This window comes from Taudactylus pleione, unplaced genomic scaffold, assembly GCF_031769625.1.
Source record: "Taudactylus pleione unplaced genomic scaffold, aTauple2 ptg001827l, whole genome shotgun sequence".
Classification (NCBI taxonomy): domain Eukaryota; kingdom Metazoa; phylum Chordata; class Amphibia; order Anura; family Myobatrachidae; genus Taudactylus; species Taudactylus pleione.
In genome coordinates this window covers 1,168,930-1,185,952 of record NW_028286224.1, presented here as the reverse complement: position 1 = coordinate 1,185,952, position 17,023 = coordinate 1,168,930, and the positions used below count along the sequence as shown (strand labels likewise).

Sequence of the window (17,023 nt, the reverse complement as noted above, 5' to 3'; positions counted from 1 at the left end):
GCACGCTTGGCACTACTTTGTTGATGCACGTGCGGCTACTGCGCACACAATTAACAAACACAGAAAATAATTTTTTTTTGGTTTGGACTGGAGTGTACTTTCGGGGGTTACAGCACCCTTTAACGGTCAAGCCAGCCGGCCCTTTACTTATGACACAGGCGCACGCTTGGCACTACTTTGTTGATGCACGTGCGGCTACTGCGCACACAATTCACAAACACAGAAAATAAATTTTTTTTAGGTTTGGACTGGAGTGTACTTTCGGGGGTTACAGCACCCTTAACGGTCAAGCCAGCCGGCCCTTTACTTATGACACAGGCGCACGCTTGGCACTACTTTGTTGATGCACGTGCGGCTACTGCGCACACAATTCACAAACACAGAAAATAATTTTTTTTTTGGTTTGGACTGGAGTGTACTTTCGGGGGTTACAGCACCCTTAACGGTCAAGCCAGCCGGCCCTTTACTTATGACACAGGCGCACGCTTGGCACTACTTTGTTGATGCACGTGCGGCTACTGCGCACACAATTCACAAACACAGAAAATATATTATTTTTTTAGCACTTGGGGGGAGCACCCCTGATGGACAGAGCACCCCCTGGACAACACTACAGCACCCCTTTAGGACTGGGACACTGCACAGGACTTTGGAACTGACTGCACAACACAGTCCAGCCAGCCCCTATGGACTTTGAAGTAGTGGACACAGCCCCTATTAACAACAGCAGCACAGCACAACACAGCCCGCCCCTATGGACTTTGAAGTAGTGGACAACAGCAGCACTACACTACACTACACTACACAGCACTAACTCCCACCCTCCCTCTTCACTGTCCACAGCCGAGTGAGAAAATGGCGCCGACGCGGGTACCTTATATAGGATCCAAAACCCGCGAGACTCGGAAGGCGGGATGATGACGTTTTGCCTCGATGTCAGATCCGAGTCAGGCGGGAAAAGTCGAGCCTGACTCGGATCGGACTCGGATCGGGGGGGCTCGGGGGGGTTCGGATTTCAGAAATCCGAACCCGCTCACCCCTATTTATAACGTGGTTTACAGTTACAGTTTACAGTTATGAACTTGTTAATACATTTTATACTGGTAAAAAATGAACATCTATTTATCATTATAACCTATCTACTCGTGTCCTGTGGATTTCAGCTCACATTTATCATTGAAGTTTTTTTGTTTAAAATGAATGAATATGGAAGCCGTATTTAGAAGCATCTGCATCTATTGTCAGTCACCTGTCTGCTCCTTCCCTGGTATACAGCCATGCACATGACTGAGACGCCCGCTGTCAGCGCCTGTAGACACTGTAATACCACCTGCTGTGTCTTTAGTTGCCATCATCGGTTGCACCATCTAAACTTGCACCAGCCCCATGCAGAGCCGGCCAATTTGGTGCCCTAGGCAAGATTTTGGCTGGTGCCCCCTAGCAGATAATCCCATTACACTACACTCTGACTCTCCCCCACCTCTTCATACAGTTTTCTCTTACCTCTTATGTGTTCCTCCCTTTTCTTTCTTCCTTTAGGAGTCTGCAGAGGACATAAAACTGTGATTCATTTGCCCCCATTTTAACTTATTACGTCTCCCTCTCTCTGTCTCTGTCTGTGTCTCTCTCTCTAGATAGATATACAGCTACACACACACACACACACTCACACACTCATCCAGCTGCTGCCCACCTCACAGCACCACATACTGCCTCCTTGTCTGCCCGCCTCACAGAACAGCAACCCTCTCAGCACAGTACACTTGGCCTAATCCAGTACCACTTTCCCAGCACAGCAATCTTGGCCTCATCCAGCATCCCACAACCAGAACCCCTGGCCTCATTATGCACCCCTTTCCCAGCACAGTGCCCCTCATCCAGCACAGCCACCTGGCCTCATTAATTATGCACCCCTTTCCCAGCACAGCACCTCTGAGTCATCCAGCATAGTCAGCACTCCTGGCCAGGCCGGCCTCTGTGTACCCCTTTCCCAGCACAGTCATCCAGCAGCGCCCCTCTACCAGCTGAGAGCCTACTTACTTAGGGCTCCATTATCAACAATGCATAACCCCTGTAGTGCTCACTAAAGGGCTTATGTCATCCTTTCTGTATTCAACAAACAGCGGTAATCTAAGATTACTGCTGTTTGTCACAGCATCGTTCTCGTGGCGAGAGCAACATGGCCCCATTGCTGGCAATGGGGATCCAGCGCTGCCTTTCTGGCTTCAGCAAAGCCTTCCAGGCACTGCCAGAACCCCTCCGGGTTAAATGCTATGCACATGCACAGACGGACCATCGCACATGCGCATTACACAGAGGCCCGTCGCTAGCAGCGTTACGCTGAGGACATCGCTGTACCTTGCTGGAGGGGTAAGTATTGATAAACACCAGTTGCATTTTCATTTGTATCACTGCCATACTAAATTAAAAAATGCTGCTGGTGTTTAGCTTTGTTAATAAATGGGGCCTTTATGCTGGGTAGACACTAGACCAGGGGTGGCCAACCAGGCAGAGGAAAAGAGCCAAAAAATATCTGTAGTCAAGTTAAAGAGCCGAGGGCGTGTGCGCAAAAAATGGGGCGTGGCCTGTCACAAGGTTACACCCCAGTTTTGAGCGCACTCCTTTGGCATGACATTCACAAGAGCATGACCTTGTGTCAACCCCCCCTCCCCTCCAGTTTTTACCCCAGCACATTGAAAATACACAATTTACATAAAGTTCTGAATATAGGGCCTGATTCAGAGCCTTGACCTCCAGCACATAGGGTATCAGTAGCGCCATATAATGCAGAGTGCGCCGCAGTGAGGGCCATATAATACAGAGGTACCATATAAATCAGAGTGCGTCACACTGAGCACCATATAAAGCAGAGTGCATCACACGGAGCTCAATATAAAGCAGAGTGCATCACACTGAGCTCAATATAAAGCAGAGTGCATCACACTGAGCTCAATATAAAGCAGAGTGCATCACACTGAGGGCCTGATTCAGAGCCGGACGCTCTGACCAGAGCGCTCGCTCTGAATCAGGGCCCTCCTACCTAAAAATGGAGCGGCCTCCTGGCCGCTCGCATAACTGTGGGTGACCACCCACAGCTTATGCGAGCGGCCAAAAAGATGGTCGCGATGGTCGCGACCATCGGGCTTGCGACGAGACCCTGCGGTAGGGTCTCGCTTCCGCAAGCCCAGGAGTGCTTTTGGCTCTATCAGAGCCAAAAGCACTCCCACTGACATCACTAGTGATGTCAGTGGGGCCGGCCCCAGATGGGAACTCCTCCGTCTGGGCAGCAACGCCCCCGGCACGCCCACCAAAGGGGGCGTGCTGTCCTCACCATCGACAGCATGCCCCCTTTGGTGCGAGACCCATAGTGACAGCTTGGCTGTCGCTATGCGGGTCTCGCGCATGCGCACGACGGAGCTCCCTCCGTCGTGTGCATGCACACTAGGGCTCCATCGACCTGCTCGTGAGCGCTCAGCGCTCGGGAGCGGGTCTGAATCAGGCCCAGAGCACCATATAAAGCAGAGTGCGTCACACTGAGCTCAATATAAAGCAGAGTGCGTCACACTGAGCAAAATATAAAGCAGAGTGCGTCACACTGAGCTCAATATAAAGCAGAGTGCATCACACTGAGCTCAATATAAAGCAGAGTGCGTCATACTGAGCACCATATAAAGCAGAGTGTGTCACAGTGAGCTCAATATAAAGCAGAGTGCGTCACACTGAGCACTATATAAAGCAGAGTGCATCATACTGAGCACCATATAAATCAGAGTGCGTCACAGTGAGCTCAATATAAAGCAGAGTGCGTCACACTGAGCTCAATATAAAGCAGAGTGCGTCACACTGAGCACCATATAAAGCAGAGTGTGTCACACTGAGCTCCATATAAAGCAGAGTGTGTAACACTGAGCAGTATATAAAGCAGAGTGTGTAACACTGAGCAGTATATAAAGCAGAGTGCGTCACACTGAGCAGTATATAAAGCAGAGTGCGTCACACTGAGCACCATATAATATAGAGTGCGTCACACTGAGCACCATATAATATAGAGTGCGTCACACTGAGCACTATATAAAGCAGAGTGCATCACACTGAGCACCATATAATATAGAGTGCGTCACACTGAGGGCCTAATTCAAACCCGTTCGCGAACGCTGAGCGCTCGCAAGCGGGTCGATGGTGCCCTAATGCGCATGCGCACGACGGAGGGAGCTCCGTCGTGCGCATGCGCGAGACCCGCTATGGGTCTCGCACCAAAGGGGGCGTGTTGTCGATGGTGAGTGACAGCACGCCCCCTTTGGTGGGCGTGCCGGGGGCGTTGCTGCCCAGACGGAGGCGTTCCCATGGGAATGCCTACCGTCTGGGTCCAGCCCCACTGACATCACTAGTGATGTCAGTGGGAGTGCTTTTGGCTCTGATAGAGCTCCGTCGTGCGCATGCGCGAGACCCGCATAGCGACAGCCAAGCTGTCGCTATGGGTCTCGCACCAAAGAGGGCGTGCTGTCGATGGTGAGTGACAACACGCCCCCTTTGGTGGGCGTGCCGGGGGCGTGGCTGCCGAGACGGAGCCCATGGGAATGATTGCCATCTGGGGCCGGCCCCACTGACATCACAAGTGATCACAAGTGATGTCAGTGGGAGTGCTCTCGGCTCTCATAGAGCCAAAAGCACTCCAGGGCTTCTGGCAACGAGACCCTACTGCAGGGTCTCGTTGCAAGCCCGATGGCCGCGATGGTCATGACCATCGCGACCATCTTTTTGGCCGCTCGCATAAGCTGTGGGTGGTCACCCACAGCTATGTGAACGGCCAGGAGGCCACTCCATTTTTAGGTAGGAGGGCCCTGATTCAGAACGAGCGCTCTGGTCAGAGTGTCCGGCTCTGAATCAGGCCCTGAGCACCATATAATATAGAGTGCTTCACACTGAGCACCATAAAAATGCAGAGAGCATTACAATGACGCCATATAATGCAGAAAGTGCTGCAGTGAGGCCAAATAACGCAGAGAACATCAGTGACCCACATATAACTTATAACAGATAATATGAACACACCCATCACACACATAAAATGAATACACCCTCCCCACACACACATACTACATTAATACACCACCCCACCACAGTCAGTAAAACACACTCCAACCCCCCCTTCCCCCTCCCAGAAAAAAACAAATACAACCCCTCCCCATTGCATACCCCTAGATCACACTGGCACTTACCTGTCCTGGAAGAGGATGTGTGGTCCCTGCTGGGGCAGGGCTCCATGACTCATGAAAGGAGAGGAGACTCAGGAGAGACTGTGACAGGGCTAAAGACTGAAGAGAAAGAGGCAGGGACCTGGGGTTAGGAGTCTGGGTCTCCAGCAGAGAAAGGAGTGTGCATGTAGTATAGAGAGAGAGGAGGGGTCGGGCAGGGGCGCCGAGAGAGATACTAATTGCCTGGGCCCAGGCTTGCTGGAGGGGCCTGGTGGGGGCCTGGGTCCGGCACAACTTTCCCCTCCCTCTTACATCACAGCAGCCCAGCAGCCACAGCAGTCTCCTATGCCTGTGGGGGAAGTGCTCAAGCTGATGGCACCCCCCAATGGTTATGCACCAGGCTGAGGGGGCTCAGAGTGCCCCCCCTCCCCAGTGCGCAGCACCGATTCGCGGCTCTGCAAAACATTACTTTTTTTTACTGAAGGGGGCGTGGCCATGCCTTCCGTGATTAGGTCATGCCCCTTTTTAACGGGGCCCGCCACGGCTCTTGGCGGGCCTGAGGGTGGGTACTCAGAGGGAGGGGCTGGCACTCAAACTGCGGCAACCTAGTGACAGCCTGGCCAGGTAGAGTGTGCACTGAGCAGCAAGGATAAAAAGTTCCCCCCTTCTCCTACGGCAAAACGCCTCGGCACCTCCTTCTTCGGCACGGCCAGCCTCAGTGCAGAGTACTGCAATAATGAGTCAGTTTGACTCATTATTAGTACTGCCCAGCTGCAGGCCCCTTCATTATTGTGGGCCCCGGTAGATCCGTTGCCCCTACTGCTGGGCCGTGGGATGCCCCTAAGACATTCCAAATGCCCTAGGCATCCGGTCTAAAGGTAGGTGCAGACTTACCAGCTGAGTATGGCCTCCAATGTGAGCGCCTGACTACACACACACTTCAGTGACACACCCACGACATTCCCATGACACACCCATAAGGTGGACCGTCTCCGTGTGTCTCATTAGCCACCTCCCAGTCACCACCCAGGAACACTCAGAACTTTTCCCAGACATTTCTGATAACGTGCATCTTAATTGCAACAGCGCCTCTGTGTGTACACTCTGTGTAATGCATGCGCCATAGACGTATTCAGGGATTACATCGGTACTGCGTGCGACCCTAAGTCAGGCCCACAGACATTAATAACTCACAATATTGCTGATATGTGCTCGACATTGGGCCTGATGCTGAGGCGCTCACAATGCCGATGTCCAGGTTACACCGCACATGTTTACTGATGGCGGGCTTACAAAGCCGCAATAGCGATTCAGGCTCATCCATTGATAACTGTATAGGCAGTGTATGGGGCGTTACTGGGCGGTGACTGGGAGGCAACAGGGGCGTCAAAAAAGGCACACACAGAGATAGTGTATTATGGGTATGTTATAGGAGTGTCACGGGCAAGCCATGGGTGTGGTATAAGAGATAGACAGTAATTAGTTAGACAAAGTCTAGATAGACACCAGATGTTAGACAGTCAATAGTTAGGCGGAAAAAAGTTAGACACAAACAAAAGTTAGACATGTAAAAAGTTCGACAGGTACAAAAGGTCGACATGAAAATGGTCGATAAAAAAATGGTCAACAATTATTTTTTTGTTTTTTAGCCCTAATCTTCACCCTAACCCTCCCTTTGGTGCCTAACCCTCCCTCCTGGTGCCTAACCATCTGGGTAAGTGCCTAACCCTAACCATGCGGGTAAGTGCCTAACCCTAACCCTCCAGTAAGTGCCTAACCCTAAAAAAAATAAAAACAATGTGTCGACCATTTTTGTGTTGATCTTTTTCATGTTGAATATTTGACCCTCTAACTTTAATGTGACTGACTTTTGTCTGTGTCGAACTTTTATCCTTGTCTAACTATTAACTGTTTAACATCTGGTGTCTATCTAGACATTGTCTAACTAATTACTGTCTGTCTATAGTCCGGAACCCGTATACCAAGGAGGGGCTATGTAGCGGTAATAGGTAAAGCAGGGATGTCAAACTCGTGGCATCCAGCTGCTGTAGGACTACATATCCCAGCAGGCCCTGCCACAGTTTAGCATGTCCTAATAGCAAGACTGTGGGAGTGCATGCTGGTATGCAGGGCCGGACTGGGACTAAAAATAGGCCCTGGCATTTACAGCAAAAAAGGCCCACCTTGCGTCAGCACCTGGCATAGACTCCTCCCCTTATTATTGACTCCTCCCACTTTTAGTCTATGCTCTTACAAATATAATTATTGGAACAACATACAAGTGTACATATCCTCTGCTTTAAAATACACAGAACAGGGCTCATCATGCAGGGGATTCAAACATGTGCCATAGTCAAACATTTGGTATTTAGTTGGCTCTGTTAGGTAAAGCTGGCACTACATTGGTTTAGGTCACACACACAGAAAAGGGAGGGCATTATGCCAATTGACCAAGCTCTAGCTTTGCAGTTGTAGAGGATTAGATAGTGATTAGTGTAGGAATTTTTAAGGGCAGGGGTGCTGAACCCAGAGGACGACACATTTGTGCACACCAAAGAGTCACACTATTTGGTGCTCTGTGTTCATAAAGAGCATTGGAACTGCCATACACAACTGATGTATTCTCGCACACTTAAAAAAACAGGTGTGGCCTAGCTGGGATGGGGCATGACCACACAATAGTACCTCCAATTTAAATGATGCCACACAGTTGTGCCCCTTTGTCACATTACACTGCACAGTAGTGTCCCTTAGTCACGTTAGACCACACAGAGCCCATTCATGCTATGCCACACAGAGCCCATTCACGTTATGCCACATAACAGTACTCCTTAAACAGTACATTATGCCACACAGTAATGCCCCTTACAACACATTATGCCCCACACAGTAATGCTCCTTACACATTATGCCCCACACAGTAATGCCCCTTACACCACATTATGCCACACAGTAATGCCCCTTACACATTATGCCACATACAGTAATGCCCCTTACACCACATTATGCCACACAGTAATGCCCCTTACCCATTATGCCACATACAGTAATGCCCCTTATAATACATTATACCACACAGTAATGCCCTTTAAACCACATTATGCCACACAGTAAAGCAACTTACACATTATGACACACACACACACACAGTAATGCCTCTTATAAAATTATGCCACACACAGTAATGCCCCTTATAACATTATGCCATATGGTAACGCCCCTTACACATTATGCGACCCCACCAGCAACTCACCAGCCCCCTACGTCCCTCCGGCAACCTCTCACACCCCCCCGTGTCCGTCCAGCTGCCTCTCTCTTCCCCCTGTGTACCATCAGCAGGTGAATTTGTTGCAGGTCACCAGCACACAGCAGGCAGCCGCAGCCATGGAAAGTTTTGTGTTGTCTATGTGCGCAAATTCCAATGATTATTAAAGAAATAGGTTTCAGCTTCAAATTACCTAGGTACCTCTACTAGAATTATGGGTAAATATTAATGTGAGAGTTCACAGCTCTTACTTCTATCTCTTGGGAGAAAAAAGGGGGTTGGAAGGGGGGTGGTTTGGGACAACATGGGGTAGATAGAGTATGGATCCCTAAAAAATGTCAGCCACAACAATATTGTTTTAAAACAGTAAATATTTATTTCACCAGTTTATAGTATTAAATATATTTAAATCAGAATACATGTACTGTAAATGGCAAGATTCTCCATCCCAATATAGATGATAATGTACATTTCATATGGAAAATAATAAATTAGTTATAAAAAAACCCTAACCGGCATTATATTCCATTCATAACAAAAATAAAGATTTAGTTTAAAAAATGAGACAGCATAAATACATGAATACGTATAAAAAAGTCCCATGATCTGATCCTTCCTGAGTACCTAATTGGTACAAATTGATGTGCAGCTAAGAATATCTTTATGAAAAAAACAGCATAAACAATATAGGTTCAGGCTGCGGATATGTCATTGTGAACCAAGGCCCTCATTCAGAGCCACTCGCTATTTGCGGTCGTTCGTTCTAAAACAAGGGGTGGCTATTCAAATGAACCGTTCGCTGTTTGCGGTCTGTTCACGCCTCTAGGTCTGAACGAGCGAGCAAAACTTGCGTTCGTTTTTTTGAAAAATACGCCCCCTGGCCGCTCGCATCCTACGTCATGTCCGCTATTTATTAGATTAATCGAGTACATCGAACAGGATATGAACTGCTCGCTATTTTTGTGGTTGGTTTTTTCAACCGCTATTTTGCGACCAGTTCTGAGTTAAAAAAAAACAAATGACGTGGTCATTGACGCTGCTATATTAATTATGCACACCCATAAAATGCCCGTTTTGACCTTTAAGCACGCCTGCGTTCTGATCTCCACTCCCCGTTTTCAAGCACCTTCCCCTGTTACCACCCACATACGCATAATTCTGTCACTCAAAATAGCAGGCACTCGCTATATTGCGTACAAACGATTTTCGACCGCACTGACTGGTTCGCGCATGCGTACTAAAAACCGTACGCATGCGCAGATGTGCGAACATCGCTCGGAACGAGCGTACTGCCGCTAGCGAGTGGCTCTGAATCAGGGCCCAAATCCTGGCATTTTTAACTTAACTTAGGGGTTTTGCACAACTTACCACCTGCTCAGGAGGTGGAGAAAACGTTTTGCCGCTTTTGGCTATGGAGAATTCGCAGATGCGAAAACCGCAACAAATAGGATAGCCCGATAAGTACAAATATGCACGATAAGCCGTTTTTCACAGAAAAGCAGTTTATCACATTTAATTGAATTGGGGCATTACTGTGTCCCGTGGATGTGGGTAGAAGAGAGCAACAATGATATAAAAAAATATCTACACTTAGGGGTATATTTACTAAAGTGCCGGATTTTAGAAATGGAGATGTTGCCCATAGCAACCAGATTCTACTTAACATTTATCTAGCACCTTCTAGAAGATAATAGTTAGAATCTGATTGGTTGCTATGGGCAGCATCTCCATTTCTAAAACCTCTCACTTTAGTAAATAAACCACTTAGGGTCTGATTTACGCAAGTCACTGATGCGTGTTCGGAAATAAATGTGGATATTCGCCTGTATACGGAGCTGCAGTCGCACCGCCCTTTATCCATCCGCTAGCAGAAGTAGCCATCATCCCTATCAATCTATCCTTGATGCAAGAGATCCGTGTGAAATCAGATAGACCTCTGTGTGTGCTCACCTCGGATTAGCCATCAATTCCATCTACACACTCAGAGCCTCATTCAGCTTGGATCGCAAGTCTGCAATCTCATGCAACCCGTACGTTGCGAAAATATGCAAATGAATGCGATCGCAGCATTATACCAAGACGCCCGCCATCTTATAAAGCCGCCCACTTCCCATTACATACATCCGCAAGTCAGCAAAAACATCGGTAACATTGAGTAACATCGGTAGGTTGGGGCTTACTTATGCACTTTCCTGTAACGGCGTTCAAACGCACAGGCACGCCTTAGTTCCTTTGACCACCCCCCTCCCCATCCCCATAGGGCACTTGCTGTCAGTCATTTCTCTGTGCCACTGCGTATGCGCTGCATTCACATTTGCGATCGCAGTGGACAGTTCGCGCACGCGCACTGCGGTGCATATACATGCGCAGAACACATACATCGACCAGGTGCGTGCAAACACAGACCTGCGATCCAAGCTGAATGAGGCCCTCAGAACACTTTTCCTACATACAAATACCCAGTTGCTCCCCAGTTCTGACCATCCGGCAGCAAATAAGAAGCTACTGAGATTGTACAACTCGTTGATGCATGCACTTAGCGCCTACACATGCACAGTTGCTATATATCGCAAGACTTTTTCCTCAGAGCGGACTTGCGTATAACTGTGAATCTGATCCTTAGTAACTAAGGCCCTGATTCAGAGCCGGACGCAAGTCGCTGCTCATTCGCTCCGAGCGATGTTTGCCCAACTTTGCATGCGTACGGATCGTAATACGCATGCGCGAACCACTCAGTGCGGCCGAAATTCATGTGCTCGCAAAATAGCGAATGCCTGATAATTTGAGTGACAGAAAGAGGCGTATGTGGGTGGTAACAGGGGAAGGTGCTTGAAAACGGGGAGTGGAGATCCGATCGCAGGCGTGCTTAAAGGTCAAAACGGGCGTTTTATGGGTGTGCATATTTAAAACAATAGCGTCATTGACCACGTCACTGGGTTATTTTAGAGCCAGAAATGCTCGCAAAATTGTGGTAGCAAACACCAACCACAAGAATAGCGAGCAGTTCATACCCTGGTCGATGTACTCGATTAATCTAATAAATAGCGGACATGACGTAGGATGCGAGCGGCCAGGGGGCGTATTTTTCAAAAAAACGAACGCAAGTTTTGTTCGCTCGTTCAGACATAGAGGCGTGAACAGACCGCAAACAGCGAACGGTTCATTTGAATAGCCACCCCTTGTTTTAGAACGAACGACCGCAAATAGCGAGTGGCTCTGAATGAGGGCCTAAATCTGCAAAATAATGGTTCCTGCCGTGATTAACTGTTATTCTGCTTCAGTATTATCTATTAGGAAATAATAATCCAACTTCTCTTATTGTGTGTTTGGTAACGTATTAGCTATATTAAACTTAAAGGACTTGCCCATAGCAACCAATCAGATTCTGTGTAGAATTCAATAAAGAAATTATAGTTAAAATCTAATTGGTTTCTATGGGCAACACCACCAACAATTATCTGTTTTAGAAGCTTTAGTGAATCTACCCCTTGGATTCCATTATTACGCTCAGTTGTGTTCAGCTTTGAATTAATTTTTTATTATTTTATTTTTAGCATTAACTTTATCAGTTGCCAATGGCCCCACATGTGAGGAGCAGAACCAGAGCCACAGGATGAGCCAGCCAAATATTGTCGGGCTGGAGTCAGACAAGAGGATGGCAAAGAAAAGCAAAATGAATCAGTTCTTTAAGACCATGGTGAGTTGTAGCAGAATACATTAAGGTGTGTGGAAATAGTGCAGCAAACTAAGGCAGTTTGTGCAGCTGACAGGTTTGTGTGGAGAGAGACAGGTAAGGTACTGGCTTAACATGAAAATGAGTGGCAACTGCTTTCTTGGTAGCTCCAACAATGTGACATTACCCCCTTACCTGAGGCGGGCTGCAGCACCGAGAAGCTGAGCAACGGCTCTCTGCTGATCGCACCCTGGACTGGCAGCACCAGGAGGAAGAAACACCTCCGTCTGGCTGCCTGTCTTCAGCGTGACTCGCAGGTGGCGCTTCCAATGGGAAGCCACCTCCAGTCACAGTGTCTGCACTGGTTCACTGAAGTGGCGGCTTTTACTGGGGGGGGCTGCAGCCTCGTAGGCCTTAGGTAAGATCCGCCACTGGTCATTACTCATATAGAAATGTTTATGGTTTGTGTAAGAGATGATAGAACCATTTCAGTTGCCACTTCAGACAGCGGTAGTGCCAGTGGTCGAAGTGGGGCGGTATACGGTGGTATGACATACCGCCACTTCCCGGCCCCACTTCATTTTAGATGCAGAAGTGAATGCACCAGCGCTGGGATCCAGTATGGGATCCCAGCGCTGGAACAGCAGCGGCAATGTATAGAGATGTGTCCCGCAGGGGACACATCTCTATCGGGGCAGCGGAGGCGCTGATATGTAGCCGGGACAAAGTACCTTGCCCCGGCTGCACTGTCAGCACCACTCACCGGGCGGCTGCCAGCCAATCACGAGGCTCGCAGCCGCCAGCCAATCACGGGACTTGCGGCCGCCAGCCAATCGCAGGGCTCGCAGCCACCAGCCAATGAGAAGCTGCCAAATGGCAGCTTCTCATTGGCTCACAGCGGCGCCAGATAAACTGCAGTGAAGACCCGAGGATCCCGGTGGCTCCACTCCAGCAGCGCAGGTAAGAGAGAATTAGGGGAGGGTGTGAGAGAGGGAATAGAGAGAGGGGCAGACAGAGGGAGGCAGGCTAACCATTGTAGGGGATGAAAGAGAGAGGGAATCAGTAAGGGCAGGGTGTGAGAGAGGGGAGCAGGCAGGGAGAAGTGTGAGGGGGGGGGCTTGGGGGGGTTAGAAGTATAATGGGATGATATGGAAGCAGGGGCCCATAGGGGGGGGGGGAAGATTCAATCTCCATACCCCCACCTCTAAATTACCACTTCGAGCACTGGGTAGTGCTGTATATACTAATCACTCATGTAGTTGTAGATTGCATAGGGCAGTCACTGGGGCTAATCTTGATTTGCACGCAGAGCAGCTGTAGTTGTTTGCACTTGCAGAAGCCTAATTTACTACCTCATGCTAATGTGGGAATCCATAGGGCTAATGCGAGGGTTTGTGCGTCTGCAAACGGAAATGCTACCCATCGATTCTGTGCCAGTCGCTGAAACCATCGTTATTATCAGCTTTTGCACCAGTGCAATGCTAGACGTAAGAGGTGTGCCCCCATATGCAGAACTCCGAATCGCATGGAGCATTAGATAATCAATTAGTCAATTTAATCAGCGACGATGTCCAGGGGCCTCGAGAACCGCCATGGGCCACTGAGGTGGCATGGAAATATCCTGAGGGAGGTGTGGCCATGCCCCCCTACAAAAAACAATTTTGTTTTCCAGCAACTGCACAGCAGGCACCGACGGCCACACGGGAGGAAAGGAGGTAAGCATTCATCAGTGGCTGCACTGGGAGACATTTGTCCCCATCAGCAGTTCTGCAAAGCGGGACATTTGTGCCCCTTAGGAGCTTACCCGGGCCCCCACCAAGCTACTCCAACAAGCCCGGGTCTGGGTGATTAGTGCTCGCTCACCCCTCCCCCCTCGGCTCCCCTGACGATATGCAGTTGCGGCTTGCAGTTGTGCACATCTTTGAGCATTGCACCTTCTCCTATACAACTCTATAGAGGAAAACTTCCAATGTCAGTGGCAACAAAGAAATGAAAATAAACAGTCAGAATGTTAGCACCTCGCTTCCATCTCCACAAATTCAGTTGCCCCCCTTGAATGAGAATTTCACCATTTCTGTATATTGTAAACTACTTTCATCTCTTTCCCTACAGCGCTCCTCCAAAGTGACTGATGATGACAAGCAACCGGAAACATTGTCAATCGACCTGTGATCATATTTTATCAATGCACCAATTGTTTACAGCAAACTCTTATCTCCACCAAAGAATCAACACAAAGAAATATACATTAAAACAGAGATTAATGTTATTGAAATACACAGGTGGTCTCATTTACAAAGCACGAAACAGCCGAGACAAAGCGCATAACTCGCTTTTTTTTCCAGCTCCGGACCCACAAGTGTGTCTGTAGATTCCAGTTGTGAGCTAGGGGGGGATCGGATCTCAGTCTATACTTTTAATGGGATGCATCTTGTGCTTTCTATTCACACTTTGGCAGTAAAGAGCTTTCTAGGGTGCACTTTGTAAAACAAAGCTTTCAATATACAAAAGCAGCATATAGTGACAGGTTTAATGCACCCTCACTCGCGATTAATGTAAGTCATACTTAAGTATAACCTCAGCAGTATTTTAGCAGGCAAATTGCAAATGTGAGTGCGAGTGTAAAGGAGTGCCTGCATTTCCTAACCTTTTTTTTTGTCTAGGATCCTAATTGCTTCTCTGTTAATCAGCTTTGCACTATTTTTTCTTTATTTTAATTACTGTTGCCTACAAAAATTATCTAAAATAATTAGGGATGAGCGGGTTCGGTTCCCTGAGAACCGAACCCACCCGAACTTCGGGGATCCGGGGCAATTCGAGCACAAGCTCGGATCTCCCTGTCTGCCCCGGATCCCTCTCCCGAGGCAAAACCTCGAGATCTGCTGTCGGATCTCGAGGTTTTGCCTCGAGCGGCCATTTAAAAAAAAATGCCTTTGCTTTTAATGGGCAAAGTGCTGATTGGCTGACAGAGCCGTCTGTCATGGCTCTCAGCCCATCAGCATTATGGTGCTCATTTGCATGTAGCACGGACTCGTGAGATCCGTGCTACATGCATCTGTGTGATTGACACAGAGCACTTACGGGTCCGTGAGACCCGTCTGTGCTGCTGTGGTAAAAAAAAAATAAAAACCTGTGTAAAAAAAGAAAAAAATGTCGTGCCCCCCCCCCAAAAAAGAGCAACCAGCCCCGGGCATTAGTGACCCAGTGCTGGGTGTGCTTAAATACAGGGGACAAACGACGTAGGGGTCCCCTGTACTTAAGCACAACCAGCACTGGGCTAGTCAGAACCAGCGCTGGTTGCCAAAATACGGGGGACAAACGACGTAGGGGTCGCCCGTATTCTGCGCAGCCAGCTCTGGGCTCTGATCCGGTCCTGGTTCTGGAAATACAGGGGAAAAAAATGAGTAGGGTTCCCCTGTATGTTCCAGAACCAGCACTGGACTTTTTATAGCGGGGGGCTGATGCCACAGCCAGGGGAGCCCTTTCGCCGGGCCCCCAGCCGCAGCATCAGCCCTGACCGCTTGTCAGCCCAGGCCGGGGATCCCTGGAGAGCTGGGGACCCCCCCAATAAAGGGGTCACCCTCTCCAGGGCACCCCAGGCCCAGGCTGATAGCCCGGGGCTATCCCCGCCACCCCTGGTGGCGGTGGGTGGCGGGTTGATTGTGTGGTGTGGTGTAAATAAAGAATATGAAACATTGTCTTTACAAGTAGAACTGCAAGTGCTAGCAAGCCTGCCCCGCATGCTGGTACTTGGAGAACCACAAGTACCAGCATGCAGGGCATTAAGGGCCCACTAGTACCTGTAGTTCACCTGTAAAAAAATGTTTAAAAAAAACACAGGACACACACACCGTGACAGTATAAGTTTATTAAACGCAAATGGGCACCATAACGCTGATTGGCTTCCTGTCTGCCACTGCAGTGCCACTCCTAGATGGGCCACGTGTTTGCGCCGCCCACTTGTGTCGCTTAGCATAGTCATCCAGCTACCTCGGTGCAACCTTTTGGCCTAAAAACAATATTGTGAGGTGTGAGGTGTTCAGAATAGAGTGGAAATGAGTGTAAATTAATGTTATTGGGGTTATTAATAGCGTAGGAACAAAAAAAGGCCCATTTTATGTGATTTTTTAAGAAAAAATCCAGATCCAAAACACAAAACCCAGAACCCAAAACACGGAAGGGTGGTTTTGGCAAAACCAATCCAGATAAAAAAACACGAAGAAAGATCCAGATCCAAAACCAAAACACAAAACACGAAAAGTGGCTGGTGCTCCCGACCTCCCAGGAAGGCAGGCAAGTCTCCCGGCGGCTGCAAACTCCTCCTGACCCTCACCGCAATTACAGGAAAATCCTCGGCAGCGGAGGGGGGGCCTGTGACGCTATTCACATAGTATCGCGTAATTTTGGCCCCGCCCCCTGCTTCACTCTGCCTGTAATATCGGCAGTGTGTAGCCAAAATGACGCGATCGCGTGGCTCCGCCCCCCACTCCGCCCGCAAACTCTTGTAGTCTGGCCAGCCCCACCCCTGTTTGCTGGCCACGCCCCCCCAGTCAAGCCGATCTGCCTGCTCCCTCCCGGAAAGGGCACCCAGATAGTCGGCAAGCATGCCTGAAATAGGATCATGGCCTCATGGGGAAGGGCCAGGGAAGAGATAGGAGAGGCCAGGAGATGCTGGGGATAAAAGAAGAGGAAGCTACAAGTGTGAATGATAGTAAACAGGAAAATTGACAAGCCCAAACAGCACTCCCTGCCCTGCGGTGCCCTAGTTACGGCCCTGATACTCACCAGCAACATTTCACTGCCATGGGTGCTGCAAATAGCAATAACATGTATCAGGTATATTGTGTAAATATCTGTCTGCACAGCGTACAGACTTTCATATTGTTACAA

At 48.9% G+C, this 17,023-nt stretch overlaps 1 protein-coding gene across 1 annotated transcript in view; it reads left to right on the top strand.

The window, feature by feature from the left end:
- Positions 1 to 14,709, top strand: part of DOCK2 (dedicator of cytokinesis 2) — a 966,148-nt gene extending 951,439 nt beyond the window's left edge. Inside the window, exons 51-52 of the mRNA XM_088465050.1 lie at positions 12,015 to 12,157; positions 14,246 to 14,709. Coding sequence (XP_088321176.1) covers positions 12,015 to 12,157; positions 14,246 to 14,305 — 203 coding nt within the window. The 3' untranslated portion in view covers positions 14,306 to 14,709. The remainder of the gene's footprint in view (positions 1 to 12,014; positions 12,158 to 14,245) is intronic.
- The last annotated feature ends 2,314 nt before the right edge of the window (positions 14,710 to 17,023 follow it).